Consider the following 23248-nt stretch of genomic DNA (forward strand, 5'->3'; position numbering starts at 1 on the left):
CGTTTACTTCTTGGGAGGAGAGCAATGACCAATCTCGATAAAATAGTGAAGAGTAAAGACATCACACTGGCAACGAAGGTCCACATAGTTAAAACAATGGTATTCCCTGTAGTAACCTATGGATACGAGAACAAGCTGAGCGAAGGAAGATAGATTCTTTTGAACTGTGATGCTGGAGGAAAATCCTGAGAGTGTCTTGGAACGCAAGAAGATCCAACCAGTCCATCCTCCAGGAAATAATGCCCGGCTGCTCACTGGAGGGAAGGATATTAGAGGCAAAGATGAAGTACTTTGGCCACATCATGAGAAGACAGAAAAGCTTGGAGAAAACAATGATGCTGGGGAAAATGGGAGGAAAAAGGAAAAGGGTCCGACCAAGGGCAAGATGGATGGATGTTATCCTTGAAGTGACTGGCTCATCCTTGAAGGAGCTGGGGGTGGTGATGGCCTACAGGGAACTCTGATGTGGGTTGATCCATGAGGTCATGAAGAGTTGGAAGCGACTGAACGAATAAACAACAAAAAGTAACAAACAAGCAGTATGGGAAAGTGAACATTTCAACCTAGAAAAAAGTAAATGGTATTCATTAGTCTTTGTTTGACAAATGTATATCTATCACTGTCTGTCAAAATCAGGTTAGTTGTACCCAGCCAGCTACCCTGTCATTTGGGGCCCATACTCTGCTTTTAGTGTTTGTAGCTGCTTGAATCGACTGGATAGCCATCCTGACTGCTTCCAGCCACTCTTCTTGTCATGATTCACCGTAAAAATGTTCTCACTCCCCTTTAATAACCATCATATGCACCATGTAACATAATTTTTTTAATGCCCACTTATATGCTACTTTGGATCCAATTTGAGGGAAAAGTAGGCTATAAATATATACATAATTAGGAAAAGTTGTGTTAGATTAAATGCCACATATGTCCATCATTAACATTATCAAGTTTTAAACTGTTTATTTTATCTTGTTTTATACTTATTATTGATTTATTGTTTATATGATTTTAATAAGTTATAAGCTGGTTTGGGTCCCGTGAGGGAGAAAAGCGGGATATAAATAAAGAATTACCATAATCATCATCATCATCATCATCATCATCATCATCATCAAAAGTTACAATTAAAGACCCCATAACACACGTTATTCATGCCTCTAAAGGGCAGGAATACTCATATGAAGATGAAAAACATGTCTGTGTTGAAGCTTGTCTTGGCATCAAAACATTATTTAATAGTCCCCAGTAGGTTGATGAGGTATCTTTAATCCATTGAAAGTAAAGGTAGGTGACTGTACTGACCTTAGTAAAAAAAAAAAAAAGGCTAAAACCAAGTAGACATGCCTTTTATTGTGTATTCAGCTCTACGTCTCATCTGGGTTTTTGTGTGTGTTTTATTTATTTATTTTGTGTCAAAAGCATTGCATAATAAATAAATTTAAAAGCGATAAAATAAAGGAATCACAAACAGCTAAATAGTTTTAGACCAAAAGCGGGCAACAGCAACCGTATTGTCCGTAGCTTTAAACAACTCCTCCTCCATGCATGAGGCAGGGCATTATGGGCAAGCATACATATGAGGAGTTGTTTGTTCTGTTCTACAGTCACACAAGGTGGAGGATTCCTCCAGGTAGTGCCATCTTGCCTGGTTGTCTTTTGATCTGCCCACTCCGCTTCTCAGTCTGTTCAGGGACTTCCAAGTTGCCCATTCTTGGTTTGCCCCTGGAGAAAGTCCCAGCTGGGGCCATCCAGTTGGGATTGCCTGGTTTAGCTGCCCAGAGAGATACTCTTGCTGTTGCTGGGGGAACATCAAGAAGAGTGGTGATTCTCATGAAGCTTTTTCTTGATTTGAGTCTGCTGGTAGGAGGCTGATAGCCATTTTGAGGATGGCTTTCACAGTGTTTGACCTTATTTCTCTCACCGTTAGCAGCAACTTCCCATCGCACATCCGGGGGGGGGGGGGGAGATGCCAGCTAGCTTATAGAGTTTATCAACAGGTGTAAGTTTAAGGCATCCTGTGATTATTTTACATGTTTCGTTCAGTACTATGTTCACCAGCTTCGCATGGACAGACTTGTGCCAGACAGGACAGGCGTACTCAGCAGTTGAGAAAGACAAGGCCAGGGCTGATGTTCTTATTAATTGTGGGTCTGCACCCCATGCACTGCTAGTAAGTTCCCGCAGGATGTTATTGCATGCAGCTACTTTGTGCTTGGTGTTCATACAGTGTTTCCTATATGTTAGTGTTCGATCTAAGGTGACGCCAAGATATTTAGGATGGAAACAGTGTTCGAGCTCTTGGCCTTCCCAAGTAACTTTGTTTTCTGTTGGCTTCATGGTTACGTAGGTGGAAAGCACACACTTGTGTCTTGGCAGGGTTTGGCTTCCGGTGGTTCTCTTTGTAGTAGCTGGAGAGATCTTTCAAGGCATTAGTGAGCTGGCTTTCAACTGTTTCAAAATCTTTAGCTTGTGTTGTTAGGCCAAGGTCATCAGCATATATAAAGCTCTTTGTGAGTGGTGGTTGTGGCTGATCGTTCGTGAAGATGTTAATCAAAGTCGGGGCAAGAACGCTGTCAAGAGTCAGACGCCAGTTACAAAACAGAGTTTATTCCGAAGATAAGCCAAAAAATAACATAAACACAGGAAATATCCTTGAAACACTTCACTATTCAGTGTTTCGAGAGTAGATTGGACAATAGTAACTCAAAAACGAGCCACGCTAATTTCCCATGCTGGCATTCAATAAAAAACTAAATAACGCTTCAATTCAGCTTTGGAAAACAAATAGAGTTAATTGCTGGAAAATAAACAAACTAGAAAAGCAGTAAAACTGCTTCCACGGTGCAGCTAAGCTGAGAGCCTCAAAGGGATGATGAATAGCCGTCGTCAGAAGAATCCAAGGTCAGGTCAGGAGGCAGCAGAAATTCCGAAAGACAAACCAGTAGTCAGAAGCCGGGAAAAGTAGTCAGTCAGAGGGCGAAGCCAGAAGCCAGGTCAAATACCAATCCAGAGTCCGAAGAGGGTGCAGTCATCCAAACCAGGCCCACGAAAAGGCACAAAGATGGTATCAGCAGATCCGAATCACAGTCCAAGTCCAGTCTTCACGAAAGCACAGAGATCCCAATGGCGCCTCAGCAACACCTTGCCACACGCAAAGTGCAGTGGCCAAACATTCCCATTTTATTCCCCTTCCTCCTGGGTGACCAAACACTCACACCCAAACACCAGGTGTCCCAAATCTACTCAGAGTCTGAACTCCACACAGCTAGAGCTCGTGGATCTGGAGTACCTAGCAATTCGTCGGAGTCCCAATCATCCTGCCCACACTTAGCCCCATGAACACTTAAAGAACCATCCTCCCTTCTCCAAGCATCCCAATTGGGATCAGCTCCTGCAGAAACCCCAGGTTCAGAAGTATCCATAGACCCCAAATCCCCAGACATCTCCGGTGGCTGTGCCCATTCAGTGCCCGCTTCCCCAGCCACCACCTGTTCCTCAGCATCCATCTCCCCATCTGAATCTTCCTCAGAAGATCCCCCATATAGCTCTCTAAGTCGCTTCCTGCGCAACTCCTCCAGTGAACCCTCATCACGAGGGTTTTTTCTTCCTCTTCGAATTCCATCACCATCAACCATAATCCCCGAAGGCGCAGTCACAACAAACGCTGCCTTGGGGTAAACCATTCTTTTGCCTCCTCCATCTACTTTTCCTGCCCTGAAACTCCACATAGAAGCTGCAGTTTTCCAGTAGGGTCTGGACAGTTTTTGTAAAGTCAAAGTCCCGGGTAATATGGTAGACTTAATGCAGCATTTTTCTATGTTGCACCGTGTCATAGGCTGTCGTAAAGTCCACAAAAATTGTTCCCATAATGCAGCCTTTCTCATAGCCTTCCTCGATATGCTCAGCCAGATTAAGAATTTGACCTGTACAGTTTTTCCCTGGTCTGAAACCTGCTTGTTGTGCAATAAGCTTAGGTTCGATGACAGGTCCTAATTGATTTAATAGCATCCTCTCATATACTTTATATAGATGACATAAGAGAGAGATTGGTCGGTAATTCCTGGCATTGGAGGCATCTTTACCAGGTTTTAAAATGGCAATGATCTTAGTTTTCCTCCATATTCTGGGAATCTGTTTGTGTGCCAAGCATTGATTGTAGAATTTCAAAAGCCAGTTTTCAGCTTTGGGCCCCAAGTGTTTGATTTGCTCCATAATTTAGTCATCTAGGCCAGCTTTACCAGTTGTGTTGTGAGAGGCTGAGGCAGAGATTTCTGTGGCTAAGACTTGGCTAGATCTGGGATTATGGATCAAGATCGTGATATTCTTAGTCTCCAAGGAGAAACAGACATTGGGTTATGTTATGGTTCAATTGCCTCTTACATCTTCTTGAGGATGATGGTGGTGAAGGGGTGCAGAAAAGAGACCAGAAGCAAGAGACACTGCATACCAAGGAAAGAACCAGCCTAACCATCAACTGCAACCAGAAGAAAAAGGTGCTTGTGGTAGAGGATGTACTGCCCAAGGGTACAGATGGTACATGTTAGCTAGCCAGATAAGATGAACAAGAAGTTACTGTACAGGATATACAGGATGTATATACAGGATGTTAGTGACAAGTTGCTGGAGCCAAGGAAGAACAGAAAATATTATCCCTTTCTTCTGACATCAGGAACAGTGCCAGAAATACCTTTAAGTAGACTTTTTTGGATCAGGGGTTCTCACACTTTGGTCTTCAGATGTTTTGAACTTCAACCCCCACAATTCCTAGCAGCTGGTAAAATGGCTAGGAAGTCCAAAACACCTGGAGGACCAATGGTTGAGAACCACTGCCTTGAATATGAAGTCTCAGGTAGAAAAGTGAAGAGTTTAATGACACATGTGACAATATTTTCAGTTTTCCCAGAGAAAGATGGAGGACCACACAGGGACAGAAAGACATTATAGCTGAATGACTGGCTATTCAGATGGTGTCAATGGGAGAGATTTGGCTTCTGAGACCATTGTTTTCACTTCCTAAAAGGACAGATGGTCTACATCTCAGAAAGACCAGGAAGAATGTCTTTGGCAAAAGCATGTCCAATTTGATCAATAGTGCTTTAAACTAAATTCTTGGGGAATTGGAGATGGTAGCTAAAACATTTGTCTAAATGCAAGCTTTAAAAGTAATGGGAATTCTACAGGAGAAGCTGAGAGAAAGAATGGGAGTCACAATAAAACTCTCAGAAGAATAAAAATGAAAACAAAAATGCTTTAGCTATTTTACACCACTGCAGAGAGTTTTAAGACAAACCTAAGGTTATAGTGCTGGTAAGTTAAACATGGTGCTATACATATAACAGAGATCTGGTGGGATAACAATTGTGGGATAAAATCTGTTAAAAATAGATTAAAATTTGAGAAAATAAAACGGCTGTACAACAAATTATTGGTGTGTCTTGCAGGCAATTTCCTTTTTTCAACAGATGGAGAGAGACACCAAGTTGAAGAGAGGAACACAACATAGAGAGAAGCAATCCTCCTCTGGATTTTGTCAAAAAGAGGTTGGGCAGACACATGCTGGAGATGATCTAGTGCAGTGGTTCTCAACCTGTGGGTCCCCAGATGTTTTGGTCCTTAACTGCCAGAAATCCTAACAGCTGGTGAACTGGCTGGAATTTCTGGGAGCTGTAGGCCAAAACACCTGGGGACCCACAGGTTGAGAACCAGTGATTTAGTGGGAAATCCTGCAATGAGCAAGGGGCTGGACTAGATGGCTCATGAGAACTTTTCCAACTCTATGATATCTCCTAGTGCAGAATCTAGTGTTGTGTCCAGCCCTGTACTGCAAGTATTATTGCCACTCTTTCATTCATGTACAGAAATCCCTCTCCATCATAGGTTTCCTCATTCTAGTTATCCAAATCTGAGTAACCTCATTGGCATATCATATAAAGGCTCGTCTCATAAAAAAAATCCTCCACTAAATATCTGAAGCAGGAGACAGGTGCCATCCTTAACTGTACTATTATCAATATCTTAGAACTTTTATGTACTGGATCTGGTTGGCTCTATATACAATAATAGTCCTTTACAGAATGTCCCTCCATTTTCATTTCAGTGTGTTATTTGTTCCTGATAATTGAGGTCCCTCCATCCCATGGTCAGTCTCTGTAGAGTCTCATTCTTTTAATTTGATCAGGCTTCTAGTTACATGATAAAGATAATGATGGTTGGTGGTGATGGCATGATAAAGATAGACATATTAATATTAGTCTTATTAACAGGTAGAGATACCTGCACCTTCTCCATGCCTATCTGGGGGCCCTTCACAGTAACTATAAGAATGGGTTAAAAAGGATCAGATTACGTTTGCTCAATCTCATCAACTGAGGGAAACCTCCTTTCAAAAAGGTCCTCCTTTATCCCAGTTCTGGGCAAAAAAAGTGGATTTTCCCATGACTGTGTGGCCCTGCATTCATGTAAAGTTTGGGATTTCCCTCTTTACCGCCCTGTAGAGACTGCTTCCAGCTTGTTCTACTTTTAAAAAGCCCAAAACAGCTGATCAGGAGACACGGCTGATTTCCAGCTGGTTTAAAGACAGGAGAAGCGGAGAGCCATTTGAGATTGCTGAAAGTATTTATTTTAAACTTTATAATATTAAATAGACTGTGAATAAGCAATTGGGGAAAAAGGGAAATCCAGTGGATTTTTTTAAATCTCGCCATTATGCGCTGATGTTTATAGGCACACATGGGAATCTTTTTTGTTTTTACATTGAGATTCGCATGTGCGTACATGAGGAGCAGCACATAATTGAGTGATTAAAAAAAAAAAAACTTCTGGCGGATGTTCCCCGTCTGCCCTCCATTTAATCCGAAGACACAGAATGGCTGTGAGGATGACGGGAGAAGAAAGCCTGGCACTGGCAGGTCTGTGTGAGGACCTGCTCTGAGATCCTGGGTTTTATTTATCCTCCCTTTAAAATCCTCCTTTTTGTGCTGTCTGGAAGCTCCCTGGGTATTTTAGTTTGTTCTTTCTGGTTTATTATTATGATTTAGTACTTTGCTAATGTCATGAGTAACCTGATGAATAGCTAAGCACATTGTGCTGAGGCACATAAAGTATCTTTTTACCTCATAACTAATGCAGATCTTCCAAGATATACTCAGAGAACAATTCATGACTAATGTTCATTTCAGTTCTGAAATTTATGTCCTCAGTTATAATAGGCAAGTCATATGGTGACTTTTACGTGCTTCACTGATTACAGACGTAATCTTTCCTTATTCTTTGTTGTTGTTTTCTTTCCTCAAGTATGGATTTTCAATGAGTTAAATACATACTGCTATCATTCATAACTTAATGTTAATAACCCAAATATAAATAACCATGGCCACAGGTTTTTTAACATTGTAGGTATGATAAATTACTGATATTGCATCTCTATTTAGATTTTGAAAAATCAGGATGAGATTTTTTTTTTTTACAAATGTGCTTATCCAGCTCATCATCTGGTTACATATTCCCAAATTTTTGTACAGAAGTTAAAGTTATATAGAAATAAGCCTTGTTCTTTGATGCATACGTTGTGAACATGTCTGAAAGAAGCAGAAACAAGTTTTGACGTATTAGTGTAGTTGAGGCCTAACAAATAATACTTGTAGCACTCTCCCAAGCTGAATCTACAGGGGCTAGATATTGCACCCTTTTCTGAATCCCAGTCCAGATGGAACACACAATGTCAGTGGAAAAATACTTCTTTTCAATGCCTAAGAGCTTTAAGACAGTTTTTAAAAGCTCTAGTTTACTTCTCTGTTTTTGGAAAGAAGTGAGCTTCTTAAATGCATGGTTTGATCTTTGAATTGGGACTGTAGTTGAATTGGGGCTTGATGGGCCATATGGGTTGGTGTTTGACCAGATACTCCCACTACAGAAGAGGAGCTCCCTTGTTAGTATTTGTTGCTGCTAAAACAGGCAGCTCCACTTGCCTGGTGCCATACAAAGTCAATTACTTATCAATGGAGTAAGAAATCACCCACAGCTTTTGTTCAATAATCTGCAGATAAAGATCAGACTGAGAGGTCACCCTCAAAAGCCAGTCAGTCAAAAATCGCAAGTTCAACATGATATTTATAGCATCAGTTTTTTTTCCTGATGCTATAAAGTTGGTTATATTTAAAATACGTGTTTTCCTCCTCAATATAAAATAGTTGTATTGACTAGCTGGGAATCATGCACGCCTGTCTCACTATACAGTCATTCTATAATTTGCATCTAATTGTAAAAGCAGAGGGTTTCAATATTTCCATGTAAATTAAAACTGTTCATCCAAAGTTTATGCTAATAGAGTCCATACCTGCCAGATCTTGTCCAAAACTGGTTGAGACTAGAAAAAGATAGCAGACAGACATACACACACCCTTATCTTTAACAGATTATTTCTGTCTCTATTGTCTTTTGTTTTTCAGCCATTCATCCAGCAGCTTCCAGCAGTGGTCTTAGCTGTCAATGAGGGAGAGTGTGTGTGCATATTTGATGCTTTGGCTGCATCCTATTGACAACTGGCAAATCTTTTATTGTTTATTTGATTTGATTTTTGTGGGAACACATTTACAAGTAGGCATTTACTTCCACCTTCTCTTCTGGCTTTGCTTCATAGAAGCACAAATGGGTAGTAAGAATGAAGGGACAAAAAGGCTTTTTGATGAAGTGATTGTACACATACAGTAGAGTCTCACTTATCCAACATTTGCTTATTCAACGTTCTGGATTATCCAATGCATTTTTGTAGTCAGTTTTCAATACATCGTGATATTTTGGTGCTACATTCGTAAATACAGTAATTACTACGTAGCATTACTGCATATTGAACTACTTTTTCAAATTTGTTGTATAACATGATGTTTTGGTGCTTAATTTGTAAAATCATAACCTAATTTGATGTTTAATAGGCTTCTCCTTAATCTCTCCTTGATATCTAACGTATTCGCTTATCCAACGTTCTGCCAGCCCATTTATGTTGGATAAGTGAGACTCTACTGTATATCACAGGAATAAAAATGCAGTCCAGCTTCTCCCCACTTCTCCAAGGCAACACGGGAACCTTCCCATGTTGCAGTGGTGGTAGAATGCTCCACTTCGCCGCCCCTTTAAGCATGGATCCCCACCAGAAGTAGTAGTACCTCATGTAATAAGAGCCAGCGGGCTCCGTGCTTAAAGTGGCGGTGAAGTGGAGCAAGCCACCAATTCTTCCCCTGTCTAATGAGATCATATGTAATGGAGGTCCATGTGGCTACTGAAACTGGTTTCATTTGGGTTAAAACAGGTGTATGTGGTAGTAAAGGGGTCAATGCAGGGCAGGATACCATGCTAAGATACAGCCTACTATAGACTCAGCCCCAGGTGTGGAACACATCGATAACAGGCAGATATGGAGACCTCCTATGGCCATGACTACTTGTTTCAATGTGCCCTGCAATCAGGAGGGCTGTGAAGACATGGTTTCTCAGAGCTTTGGTCTGCAGTGTCTCAGCAACACTTTAGCTGAAGTGTTGCCAGGCTGTATAGTTAGTTTTTTTGGACCATGTTCAGTTATTTATGACCATAAGTGTAAATCCCCAGAAAATATGATCTCCAATAACTTGGATGGCAGTTAATTCGTGATTTTAGCTGTGTTTCTATTGTAAGAGTGCTTATTGCCCCTGGAATCAAAGAACTGAATCGGAGCAGAAGGGATATTTATCCTAACCCCATTTTGCTCTGCAGGATTACACAATCAAAAAACTCTCTCAATATTGCCATCCAGTCTCTGTTTAAAACTTTTAAAGGAGGAGACTCTGTCATTCTCTGAGGCAGCAGGAGATTCCATTGTCAGACAGCTTTTACCATCAGAAAATTCTTCCTAAAGTTAAGGTGGAATCGTTTCCCTTCCAATTTGAATCCATCACCTAATCAAGCCCATTGACGAATCAATGAAGAAGGACCACAGATTAGGGAAGAAGAATTCACACTGTGCTGGATGAGATTACAATATCTCCTTGCAAGTGCATCTTGACAGGAGGGCCAGCAACTTATAGTCGCTTTACAGCAGGGATCCGCAGACTGTTGGGAGGCCAGACTATATGGAGGTTGAATGAAAACTAATGCCTCCACCTTTGTAATTCCTCAACAGATGGCAATATTGGTATGTGGCAGGTACTAGCTTGTTCAGTAGACTCTCTTCTACAGTTCCATTTGGCGGGAAGCCTTAGCATTGAATGATTGTGTTGTTAAAGTGTGAAATATGGAACCCTGCACCGATGGTCAGTCAATGCGACTTAAGCAACAGTCATTGCAGTCATTGAATTTTTGACAGCAGAAGATGTCACCCCAAAGGAGATTCATCAGAGAATGCAAGCTGTTTATGGTGATTGTGTTGATGTGAGTACTGTGCGTCATTGGCCGAGTAAGTTTAAAGATGTTGAGGTGGGAACACCTGACTTGTGTGACAAACAAAGAGTTGGACGTCCTGTCACAGCAACCACCGAGTTTCACAAGCAAAAGGTTGACAGATTGATTCAGGACGATCGTTGCATCACTCAGAGAGAAATTTCAAGCATAATCCGCATTTCACAAGAACGTGTGGGTCACATTATTGCTTTGCTTGGCTATTGGAAGATCTGTGCCCGATGGGTACTTTGAGATGCTGGTTGTGGAAACAGAGTGTTGACTTCTTCCATGACGATTTCAGAAAACTTGTTCATCGTTGGCAGAAATGTATCCAATTGTCTGGTGATTATGTGGAAATGTGAATAGTGGTAGTTAAAGAGCACATTCTAAGGATTTTTTTCCGTTTGATTTATTAAAATATTCCCATCCAAACCGAAGTAACGAAGGTGGAGGCATTACTTTTCATTCATTCCTTGTAGTTTAATAAAAAAATAAATTCCTATGCACACTGCACATATCTTATTTGTAGTGCAAACAAACATGAAAGAACAATACAATATTTAAAATGGAAAACAGTTTTAACCAACATAAATGTACCAGTATTTCAGTAGGAAGTGTGGGCCTGCTTTTGACTGATGAGATAGTTAAGTTAATTAGGATTGTTGTTGTCCCTTCAAGTCATTTTAGATTTAGAGTGACCTTAAATCTAAAGTTTAGGGCAGCGACTAGGGAAATGGCCCTGGAAGGCTGCATCTGGCCTGTGGGCCTTAGTTTGGGGACCCCTGCTTTAAAACTTACACCCAAATTCAAACTGGATTCACCATCCCATTAGTGAAGGGCACCAAATGGGTTCTCCACCTCACTAACATACCTACCACAAAATCTGGAGCCAGTCCTAAGCATAAATGCTTTGGGCTGTCCCCAGAGACCATTAAGGTGTTAATCTGCTCTGCTCCTGACCTGCATCAGTGGCAGGGTGGAGTCTTGTGTATCCAAAACCGATTAGGACTTTTGGCCATCTGATCAGGAAAAAGGGGAAGGGGTGTACGTAGGGAAAAGGGGATGGGGGCACCAGCCTCTGTGGACAGCAGACTTGTACACATTGGAGCTGGTGTGCTGCCCACACTCTGCCCAAAGTACAAGGTTGCTCCACAGTTTAGCTGAATTTCGGGAGCATTCTCCATCTTTGTTTAGGGTCGAATCTGGTTCAGTTCAGTTTACCTTATGTTAATAACAGGAAGTCCCTGGAATAATTTGGACATCCAGGAGCAACTTCTGGGCCGCCAGCTAACAGTGCATTAAATAATAAGTAGAATCGTACTCTGTCAGAACAGGGAAATTCTGTTTTGCAAGGTTTGTATACGTGGAATGTTCCTGTAGCAGCAACCAAGGCCAGGAGGAGACTAAGGACCTCATCACAAAGGCCAATGGATCTGGCACGCATCATGGCAAATCAATTATTTTTTAATATTATTTATTTACAGTATTTGTATTACGCCCTTCTCACCCCGAACGGGATTCAAGGTAGATCACAATGCTCATATACATGGCAAACATTCAATGTCATCAGACATACGACATAGAGACAGACACAAAGGCAATTTAACATTTTCCAGCTTCTGGCTTCATGAGCGTATGCTCGATTCCGGCCACGGGGGAGCCGCCACTTCATCATCCACTTGTGACATGGAGTCCTTGATGGAGTACTCTCTCATTCCTTTCCACACGCTGCTGGAAGTTTTTATGATGTCGTAAATTCGTTAAATTAGCCTCCCTACATAAAGTGGTCCCTAAATTTTCTACTTGACAGATGCAACTGTCTTTCGAGCTGCTTAGGTCAACAGCGAGCTAGGCTATTAAATGGTCAGGAGCTCATCTGGGCTTTGATCTTATGATCTCTCGGTCAGTAGTGATTTATTGCAGCTTTGCAATTTCTTCACTAATTAAGAAATAAAGTGAAGTGAAGTGAAGAAGCCTTGCTACTATCCAGCTGCGCCACAGCCCGGTCCCATGGGGTCCCAGTGCGGGAGCGTGGAGAACCCATTGCTCCATGTCTCACATTGCCTGTCTTACCTTGACCCCCCATCCCATAGGGGGAATTATCACCACCCGGCTTCCCCTCATTGCTTCTAAGGAAACTTGAGAAGCCTCCCATGTTACTGTCCTGGCGGTGTATATCACTTGCTCTCCTCTTTCAGCATAGAGCCTGGCCAGAAGTCCCTGTGCATTGGGCTCTGTGTTGAAAGTGGAAAACAAGTGATGTACGCCGGGCAAATCAACCTGTCATAGAATCATAGAATCATAGAATAGTAGAGTTGGAAGAGACCTCGTGGGCCATCCAGTCCAACCTCCTGCCAGGAAGCAGGAAAATCGCATTCAAGGCACCCCTGACATATGACCATCCAGCCTCTGCTTAAAAGCCTCCAAAGAAGGAGCCTCCACCACACTCTGAGGCAGAGAGTTCCACTGCTGAATAGCTCTCACAGTGAGGAAGTTCTTCCTAATGTTCAGGTGGAATCTCTTTCCTGTAGTTTAAAGCCATTGTTTTTGCGTCCTAGTCTTCAGGGCAGCAGAAAACAACCTTGCTCCCTCCTCCCTATGACTTCCCCTTACATATTTATACACGGCTATCATGTCTGACGAGGTCGAAAGAGAACTAGAAACAAGGAGGAGGAGGAGTCAGAGATGGTGAGAGAGAAATAGAGTGAGAAGGTGATCCTTGGTATTGGCTGAGTTTTGGTTCCAGGACCCCCAATGGATATCAAAAATCCATCGATGCTCAAGTCCTTTTATATATAGTAAAATGCCTTATATAAAATAGCAAAATCAAGGTATGCTTTTTTGGATATTTAAAAACTATTTTCAATCTGTGAATGGTTGAGTCTGTGTATATAGAATTCATAGATACAAAGGTCCAATTGTATAAGCCCAAATGGAAATGTTTCTCACTGTCCGAACATCTGGAGCAGAAACTACAGGAAGTTTTGAGAGACATTTGTGAGGGAGACTTCTCTAAAGTGCCCTATATTATATGTACTTGGGTAAAGTTTATCTCATGGGCAGGTTTGGGGACTAAATTGGATTTTGATATCACCCATTAATATGGCAAGGTAAAACTCTGGGGCTCAGCACAGGGATCCTCAGATCTATTCCTCACAGAGGCAAAAATGCCAGCCTTGACCCCTGTTGCTGCCATTTTACCACCAAGGTACTCTGAAAAGCCTTTGGCCACTCCGTTCAGAGAAGGGGACACTTTTTTTTAATTAAAAGTTAAGATGCAATATTAAGTCATATAAAAAAGGAACCATCCTTTTCTTTGAGTGCAATGGTAAAAGATGTGAGAGAGATTAGAAAGATTAGAGATTGGTCTGTGCTTCTTTTAGATTCTCCTGCCATCTAGTTAGAGAAGATTTTTTCATGAGAATTAAGGTACAGTACTTACAGTGACTCATAATAAGTTATTCCATAATAATATTAATCATAAGTGGATTTATTTTTTGATTACAATTTAGTCTCATTTTTAGTCTTATTCATGAGCAGATACAGTAAGTGCTGGTTCCAATCTAAACTGAACTAGGATGTTTGTCCGTCCCTTATAATTGTTAATAATATGAATGATATTACTAGAGCAGTTTATTACTTTTGATAATCACCATAGGAAAACATTTTAGTTTTTTAAAGTAAAATCAAAAACTTTATTAGTTTCTAAATTTAGATACAAATCAGAAAAAATACAAGTTTGATGGATAAAGCTGATTAAAAAAGACACCTTAGAAATCTGTGAAAAGACTTTTAAAAGTATATATGTTAGATATAATTTCCTAATGAAACTATTTTCTCCTGTAGAAGAGTACAAGCTTTGCTCAATGATGCTCAAAGCTGTATGATAGGCTAATTTAACCAAGTATCAATGCCGTACTTTAAATCAAAAGCGTTAATTTGGATGAGTAATTGACTAGACCCTTATTGTATTTCTGTGGTACATTTACAAGAAGCCTCGCAATCTTTCATTAGAGAAATATCACATCCCCATTCTTCCTTTAAATTTTTACAGTTACTGTAGTTATCGTCATAGTTGCATGGATTGGCTGAAAATTAAAGAAAACAACAAAACAGTTTTACTTGCACTGGAAAAAGAAAATGAAGAAAGTAGAAAACCAAAATGCATAGCTCACAAAAAGAGTGCTAGTCACTGGTTCATGTAATTGTGAGAAGTTCAATTTGCTTCTTGATGCGGTAGTAAACTTTCTTCATGCTGCCAATGAGCATGGTCTGTCCATGACAATCCGAAAATAAATGAGTGAGCAAAGATGTCAGACTAAGGGCCTCTTCACCTTTACCTTTTTTTGGCAGCAGCAATGGGGTTTTTAAATTCAGCCACGGAGCCCAGTGGCTCCCACCACACTCTGGAGAATACTTTCAGGGTGGCTCTGTGACTGAACTGGCGCAAAACCCCCAATGACACCGAAAAATTGCTACCAGTGGCCGACGTATGGCTCCCCATCTTTTCATAGGGAAAGATGGATCAAGCTGGCTTAAGGAGGCTTTTCCCCCGTCTCAAAAGGTAGGGGGGAAGTCGGAATGGTGTGAGCATGGGGCAACATGTCCCCACCCCCTCTGGGTGCCACCAAAATCATAGTGATCTGCGGAGATCCAGGACGATTCTGGCAGTGCATGTGAAAAGGCTGTAAGGGAAACTCTACTTGACAGCATTAGGATTTTAATGATTTTTGCATATAGCGATTAATTGGATAATTCAAACTTGAGTCCCTTTTATGGGAGAAAGGAGGGAGAGAAATAATGGGAATCAATGCATGGGTGGACATGTCAGAACAGGGATAGACAAAGAGTGGTCAGTGAATCTCATGCAACATGTGAGGATCCCAAAGTGTGAATGATGAAAATCTCTACGTCCTCTAAAAATATGTATTTGTGGGTATTTTTAAACAATCCTTTCCCAACTCACTCAAAAGCATGAACCCCTCAGACCTTAAAAACCTTGGAATAATCTAGAAGTAACTAGGTTGCAATCAAAATCTGATACTTCCTATTTCAATTTCAGCTGATTGCTGGTTTATTATTATTATTTTTTGATGGAAAGGGGTTTGATGGAAAGGGGTTTCTAGGTTTTGGTGCAACAGTGTGGCCACCAGGGTACACATGGGCAAGAATTGTCCCATTTTCTCTATACAGTATCTGCTAACCCTAACTCTGTAAGAACTGGGACATTAATACCACTTTTGTCTCACAACATTCATTCACATACTTACTGCATAATCCGTTGTCGCAGTGCTTTGGGCAATCCCCACACGGTGTTCCTGCTGCATAGGGGGTGTTTAAAAGGTCTTTCCTGTTTCCTCTGCAACATTAAATAAATATAAGTAAAATGAAAGAAAACAATACAGATAAGTTTGGTTGTCTACAACAATAAAAAGAAGTTAAACTGAGAGATGTGGTATTGGACCCCTTATTGCTCCAGAAAGGCCACTGTGCTGCCTGGGAGCAGGAGAGCCTTTTGCTCAGGCTCCCTTGTTACAGAGCTACCTCTATTCTCAGGAAAGCAGACCTGGTCACAATGATTCATGCCAAATTGCCCCCTAGGCTCACTATTAGAAGGCATTCTGTGTCTGGCTACCCCTGAAAATTGCTTCAATTATTGCAAAATGCAGCAGTTAAACAGTGGTCAGGTGTTTGTTTGCAACTTCTTATTTTGTCTGAATTGCACTGGCATTCAGTTTGCTTCTGTAGTCAATTTACAGTGTTTATTTTGACCTATAAAAGCTCAAATGGCTTCGGGCCAGGATATAGTGAAAGACTGAATCCTCCCACATCAGCCTGCCTGGAATATTTAATCCTCAAGAGAGGTCCTACTGCATGTCAACTTGTTGTATTATGTCAGTGGATACATGTGTTAGGGCAGCATTCATGTTATGGAGTTCCCTCCCAAGGGAAACCAGGCAGGGTTTAATCCTGTTGAGTTCCCACTAAAAAGAGAGGTCTGCACTCTATCACCTACCCTTTGGTCAGTAAAATCAAAAATAGTTTTTTCACTGTTTTCATTAAAGTGGCATTTTTAAAACCTTTTGAAAATTATTTTGGTTTGTTTTAAAGCATGTTCTAATTTCTGTTCTCTGTTGTACATTGTCTGAGGGCTTTTGGCAAGTTGAGAGGAAATATTTAAATAAAACTAGTAAATATTGGAGATGAACTACACTTCCTACAAACTAGACAACATTGTTTTTGTGTCCAGGCAAGGATGAGTAAGAGAAGTAGGACATCTGAGATACTTGGGTAGTGTCATGTGGTGCAGTAACTCATGGTGTCACCGCTGTGGACCTCCTCCCATACTGCAGTATTAGAGCTGAAATACCAGAAGATTTGACATAACCAGTGACTAAAAACCCCCAGCAGCAATGAAAACAACAGAACACTAGTATCATGAGTAGACAAAACCACATGAATCAATGTGTCATCATAACTTGGCCAATAATGATAGCTCTGACTGGAGAACATGTGCATTAGAAGGTTCAAACACTAAATAAGCATAGTGTTTTAACTTTGTAGGTATATTGGTACCGTATATGTAAGCAGGACATACAAAAGATGAACATGAAGAATACAACTTTGCTACCTCTGTTTTTTCTGCTCTGCAGAAACAACTATTATTGTGCCCTCAAATCCCCAATTTCTTTGTAAACAAAAGTCTCAAAATGCATTGGCCTTTTCTGTAAGATGCTTCCACCCCTGTTTTGACTACCTCTTAATTGCTAATGTCATCTCTTTCTACACTCTTTAACTGTGTGCATTTGCACAGAGAAGATTAGGGTTACAGCAGAATTTCTGACTACAGCCGGAGAAGCATTTGGGGAAGTAGGTGTGTATTCAATTTAGATTTCCTCTTAAGTTGGTGCTTTACTACCCATTTTTCTCTTTCAATGAAACTGACCTGTGGGTATGTGTATGCTGGGGGACAGGTTTTTAGTGAGAAACAGTAAATCCTATGTTATGGTTCCAATTCAGATGAGATTTTTTCAACACGTACAAATTGAAGTGATCTATACATGGAAGAACTCATTTACATTGCTGCTTTCTCTGAAATTCTGCCTTAATACAAAAAGTATTAAAGCACTAAAAGTCTTCCCACCTATGAAAGCAGCTACAACTTTTAGAGCAAAGGAAACAGCGGGGGCAAAGAAGTTAGAAAAAAGAACAAAAATATGCTGGTTTGAGTGGGAGACAGGTAAAAGAAGAAAGCACCAGCCAGAATGAAGGCAGGCACAGCAAATGACATTCTTCAAGGGCCTCATCGTAAAGGCCAGGCGGAATGTCCTGATTCACCTGACATTGTAGCAAAAGGAGAGGGACAGCGACCCAGCTCCCTCTCAGCTCCCTCTCAGCGACACCCAGCTCCCTCTCAGCGACATTTTCCCCATCACACGGGGCAGTGTTGCTCTCCTAGAGAAGTTGCATGCCGGCTCCATTGTGCTGACTCCATTGGAGTCAGCACAACACAGGATGCCTCCCATGTTGTGGGGAAAGCTTTCACCCCAGTTGGGGGCTGGACCTCTGCCAGAAGTGACACGACATTGGAGCTCCCTCCAGAAGACAAGGTGAAAGCCTCCCAGGATGCTAAATTTTCCCCATATGATTAGATCCCTAGTGATATAGTACAAGTGAGGAGGCGGAAGACAAAGAGGAAGAGGAGGAAGAACCATCAAGAGCAGCTCTTATCTCCCCCCCCCCCCTTTCTTATTAACAGCAGTGTTTTCCTTTGTATTATGAATGTGCAGCTTAGCCTTGCTGGCAGAAAAAGGCAGGTAAGAAGGCAGATGAAAAGGCGGGCAAGATGTGTGGTGATTAGCCAGGCTTTCTGGGCCTTCAGGCCCATCAGTGTGAAGTCCGCCTGCAAGAGAGGGAAAAAGAGAAGGGAACATACAAAGGTGGTCTTCCTTCTTCTGCTTTTCTCTTGCTGCCGCCTTCTCTTTCCTCCAGCGACTTAGAAATTGGGAAGCAGCTCTAACAGCAGTGGTGGCAGCAGTGGCCTACTGTGAGCGAGAATGTGTGTAAGAGGAAAAAAAACACTGGGGAGCAAAAGCAAGGAGGAGAAGTGAGGAAAAAAAACAGCAGCAGCAGTAACAGGAGAAGATGGTATCATCCTCCTCTGATGTTATCCCGTGGTGTGGACTGTACCACATGCACCCCCCTTTTGACACCACTGGTCTGAGAAGTGGTTGATAGCTGCCAACTAGACATGTGCACAAAATTTGTATTACAGTTTATTATCATTTCTCTCATATCTTCTATTTATTTGGAAGCACGGAACGGGATGCTCCTCCGCACACGAAACTCAGCTTGACACAAAAGCCTGCTTTCGTGTGGAGCCGAAATTCTGTGCATGCACACTTCTTCTCTTTCTCCTCCTCCCCCTTTCCCTCCTTTATGCCCACAATGCTCCACATTCACTCATGGAAGTCGTGGTCGGGCAGCCTCACATCCAGACCTCAGCATCAGGGTGGAAGGATCCACTGTCCCTCCCTCCTTTCTGGGAGTGTGTGTGTGGTGGGGTGTGTGACTGAGCAGGTACTCGGCTGCAGGCAGGCACTGACAGGTGCACACACACTTTTGCAGCCTGCCTGCACCCTGCAACACACACACTCTTTTTCCAGGGAGGATGTGTGTGTGGTGTGGGGTGTATAGGCACTGACAGGCGCACATGCACTTTCCAGGCCAGCCTGCGCCCGGCCACACATACACTCTCTTTCCAGGGAGAGTGTGTATGTAGTGTGGAGTGTGCAGGCAGGCTTGGAAAGCGTGTATGCCTGTCAGTGCCTGCCTGCAGCCGAGCGCCTGCACAGTGCCCATTCACACACCCCACCACACACACACGGAAAGGAGGGAGGGGTGGTGGTTCCTTCCGCCCTGATAAAGCATGCTTTCTGAGGTCCAGATGAGGGGCTGCCCAGCCATGATTCCCGTGAGTGAATGTGGGGAATTGTGGACGCGAGGGAGGAGAAAGAGAATAAGCATAGTGCCCACATATGCATGCACTTGCCAGTGACTGCCAGGCAGCCAAGTGCCTCAGGAAGGGGAACCTGTGGGTGGGAAGCCCCCTCCTCATAATGGGCCAATTTTCAGGCCCCAAATGAAAGAACCAAAAACAATCTTCCCAATTTCAGGAGGCTTTCCGAAAATGGATCACCCCACAAAAATGTCTGGAAACGAAACAGGATAAGCATTTACCCGAATGCACGCCACTACTGCCAACCTTTTTTCTGTTGATGTTTTTATTAATAATTTCCAAGTACAATAAAATAAAGAAAAAAGCATGTATGTATGTCTGCATGAAAATAAACATAGCAAAAACATATAATCAAGAGCAAAAATATATTTAAACTGATCCGACTGTCTTTGCAACTATAATAAAATATAGTTGTAATATATGAAATCCTTCTTCTTCATCTAAAATGTAATTCATATACTTCTATTAAGCCAGATCTACTAATAATTAAAAACACAGTTATATTATTCCCCTTTCTCTGCAAAAAGACAATCAGAACTCCCACCCTTTCAAAAAAGTCATTAATGACCTTTCTCCAATCAAAGCAGTGGCTGGTAATCTTTGAAGAGATGAGTTGACAACTAGATACATAGTCTACAGGATTGTCCTTCTTCAGTTCTTCTCTGACTTATTAATGAAAAATCAAGTCCCACAAAGCCTTCACTTCTCCCATACTCCAATGAACTTTGAAAACTTTATATGCTTCTGTTTATATGTTTGTGTACCTTGAGTTCACAGATTTGGTGATTAAAATAACATTGTGGTAGTCAGAGGTCTGTCATACTGTCAGCCCTCCATATCCATAGATCTCAACCCACCAATTCAATCATTCACCACTTGAATGTACTAAAAACATTCCAAAAAGCAAACCTGTATTTGCCATTTTGTATAAGGGACACCTTTTTTTTTTTACTATGCCATTGGATATAATGGGTCTTGAGCATCTATGGATTTTAATATCCAAAAGAGATCCCGAAAGCAAACCAAAACAAATACCAAGAGCCCATTAGATATCCTTTCAAACTGCAGCCAGCACTACTGGTCAATTATGGACTGTATGTGAAAGATCCTTGCACTTGACACTGTGGAGCTGTGTGGTTCACATACAGCCTTCAGCTTCAGGAATGACACTTGATTGGTCAAAACTCAGAAATAATGTGGCCTTGTTGGTACTCATTTCTCTAGGAAGCAAACTTGAAATACCACAACTGTCTTCAAAGTGACAGAACATTAGAAATATCTCAGATTTTTTCAATCCCTTTTCCAATGATAATTTTTTAGCTATAAATCTATTGCAAAAATAATGCTGCTAGCCTTATGCTAAAGAACTCTAGAATGAAACACACTAGTGGGCTACCAACGTTACGCTTGAGTGTGGGATGAAATAATAATAATAATAATAATAATAATAATAATAATAATAATAATAATAATAACTTTATGTTTATATCTCGCCACCATCTCCCAAGGGGACTCGGGGCAGCTTACATGGGACAAGGCCCGACAACACAATAAAAATAAAAATACATAAAAAGCAATTCACAATATAAAAATAGGATAAATAATAATATCAACTGGCAACCAGATACAGTTTCTGTCATCTTCATGGGTGGGTAGATTAAAAGCAGCTGTACAGAATAGGTTGATAATGAAAGTGCATGATCATGTGACAAAAGATAAGGACCAAATAAAGTGCAGGATAGATTATTATGATACATGAACACTGCTATGAAACAGAAAATTACAGAAGGAATACTTACGCAGGGCTGTACTGGCAGACATAATAGTTTTCGTATCTTTTATTAGGGCATCTGGCAAAACCACATCCCACTTTCCAAGAACGATACCAAACCACCTGCAAAGGTAGAAGTGAACACACTGTGAACGCATACCAAAAACAACTACTAGAACAGTGGTTCTCAAAGTGTGCTCCGTGGACCCCTTGGAGCTCCATGAAGCATCCCGAGAGGCTCTGTGATTCCTTTGGTCCTGAGAGCATCCCAAGAGGCTCTGTGGTCCCCTCCCCCTCTAAGCTTTCCCTCCTCTTTCCTGCTCTTCTCCCTCACCACTAAAGCCTTCTCAACCTGCCTCTCACCTTTCTTGCTATCCAGATCCTTTCCCCTTCACCTTTCTTGCTTTCGTCAGCTTCCTTGCAGAGTCTGCATTTTGGGTCACTGGCTGATTTTTCAATCTTGGTCTTAATTGCATTTGTTTTGATGGCTTGCTCCTGGGCTGCATGAATCAGGACTTCTGTCTCCTTCTTCAGTGTTCCATTGGTGAGCCATAGCCAGGTCTTCTCCTTATCAACTTTTCCTTCAATTTTGTCAAGGAACTGCTCATGCAATGCTTTGTTGTGCTAGCTGCCAGCTGTAGTTCGTAGTGCAGTTTTCTTGTACTGATTCTTTGTCTGCTGTGCTTTGAGGAGTTTCTGACTGAGGAGTTCTTCACTTTCCTTTACATATTCTGCCAGGGCATGTTCTTCTTTTTGACTGCTTGTTTTACTTGTAAGAGTCCTCTGCCACCAGATCTTCTAGGCAGATATAACCGGTCAACATCACTGAGAGGATGAAGTGAATGATGAATGGTCATGAGTTTTCTTGTTTTTCTGTCCAAATTGTCCAGTTCTACCTGCATCCAATTTATAATGCCAGCAGTATATCTTATGACAAGTATGGCCCAGGTGTTTATGATCTTGATGGTGTTGCCTCCATTGAGCTTGCTTTTGAGAATTTTTCTGACCCTTTGAGGCCTCTGGCTGGTGACACTTTATTGTTGGGCCATTAGGCATATTTATGACCTCACTTTCAATGATTTTTCCCTTCTTCAATGCCACTGTCAAACATTTTTCTAAACCAAACTCCATGCTGATATCAGCACTAAAGATTCCGACAGTGTTAATCAGAGACTGGATTTCTGTTTCAGTTTTCCCATACAGCTTCAGGTCATCCATGTACATCAGATGTGAAATTTTGTGAGATTTCTTAGACGCATGATAGCAGAGGTTTGTTTTTTGTAAGATTGTTGACAGAGGGATCATGGCAATAATGAAAAGCAGTGGGGATAATGAGTCTCCCTGGAAAATTCCTCTTCTGATGTTGACAAGTCCATAGCTTGCATTTCCAAAAAACAGTTCAGTTTTCCGGTGCTCCATCATATTTTCAATATAAGTGCCAACGTTTTTTTAATTATTATTATTATTATTATTATTATTATTATTATTATTATTGTTATTATTATTACAAAGGCTGAATGGCCATCTGTTGGGGGTCCATTGATTGAGCTTTTCCTACATGGCAGAAGGGGGTTGCACTGGATAACCCCTGGGATCTTCCACTGCAGTACTGTTAAGTTTATGTTAGTAAAAAAGTTTGCTCATGTCTGATATATATACATGATATATAATATAATATATAAACATTTCTTCGGGCTCCACGAGAAACTTTTGCTTCAAAAAGGGCTCTGCAGCTGAAAAAGTTTGAGAACTCCTGTACTAGAGGATTAAAATAGTGTATTTTCATATGGTCACATACAGTAGAGACTCACTTATCCAACATAAATGGACCGGCAGAACATTGGATAAGTGAAAATGTTGGATAATAAGGAGGCATTAAGGAAAAGCCTCTTAAATGTCAAAATACACTATGATTTTACAAATTAGGCACCTAAACATCATGTTTTACAACAAATCAAAAGAATAAGCAGTTCAATACACAGTAACGTTATGTTGTAATTGCTGTATCTACAAATTTAGCACCAAAACATTGCAATGTATTGAAAACATTG

At 41.3% G+C, this 23248-nt stretch overlaps 1 protein-coding gene across 3 annotated transcripts in view; it reads right to left on the reverse strand.

The window, feature by feature from the left end:
• Nucleotides 1-23248, reverse strand: part of LOC100557540 (cysteine-rich venom protein pseudechetoxin-like) — a 67229-nt gene that overhangs the window by 21376 nt on the left and 22605 nt on the right. For all 3 annotated transcript variants that reach the window (XM_062959167.1, XM_062959150.1, XM_062959159.1), the window contains exons 8-9: nt 21226-21320; nt 15678-15766 (exon numbers count right to left, since the gene is read on the reverse strand). In XM_062959167.1, coding sequence (XP_062815237.1) covers nt 15678-15766; nt 21226-21320 — 184 coding nt within the window. The remainder of the gene's footprint in view (nt 1-15677; nt 15767-21225; nt 21321-23248) is intronic.

The sequence above is a fragment of the Anolis carolinensis genome, chromosome 1 (genome assembly GCF_035594765.1).
Source record: "Anolis carolinensis isolate JA03-04 chromosome 1, rAnoCar3.1.pri, whole genome shotgun sequence".
Lineage (NCBI taxonomy): Eukaryota > Metazoa > Chordata > Lepidosauria > Squamata > Dactyloidae > Anolis > Anolis carolinensis.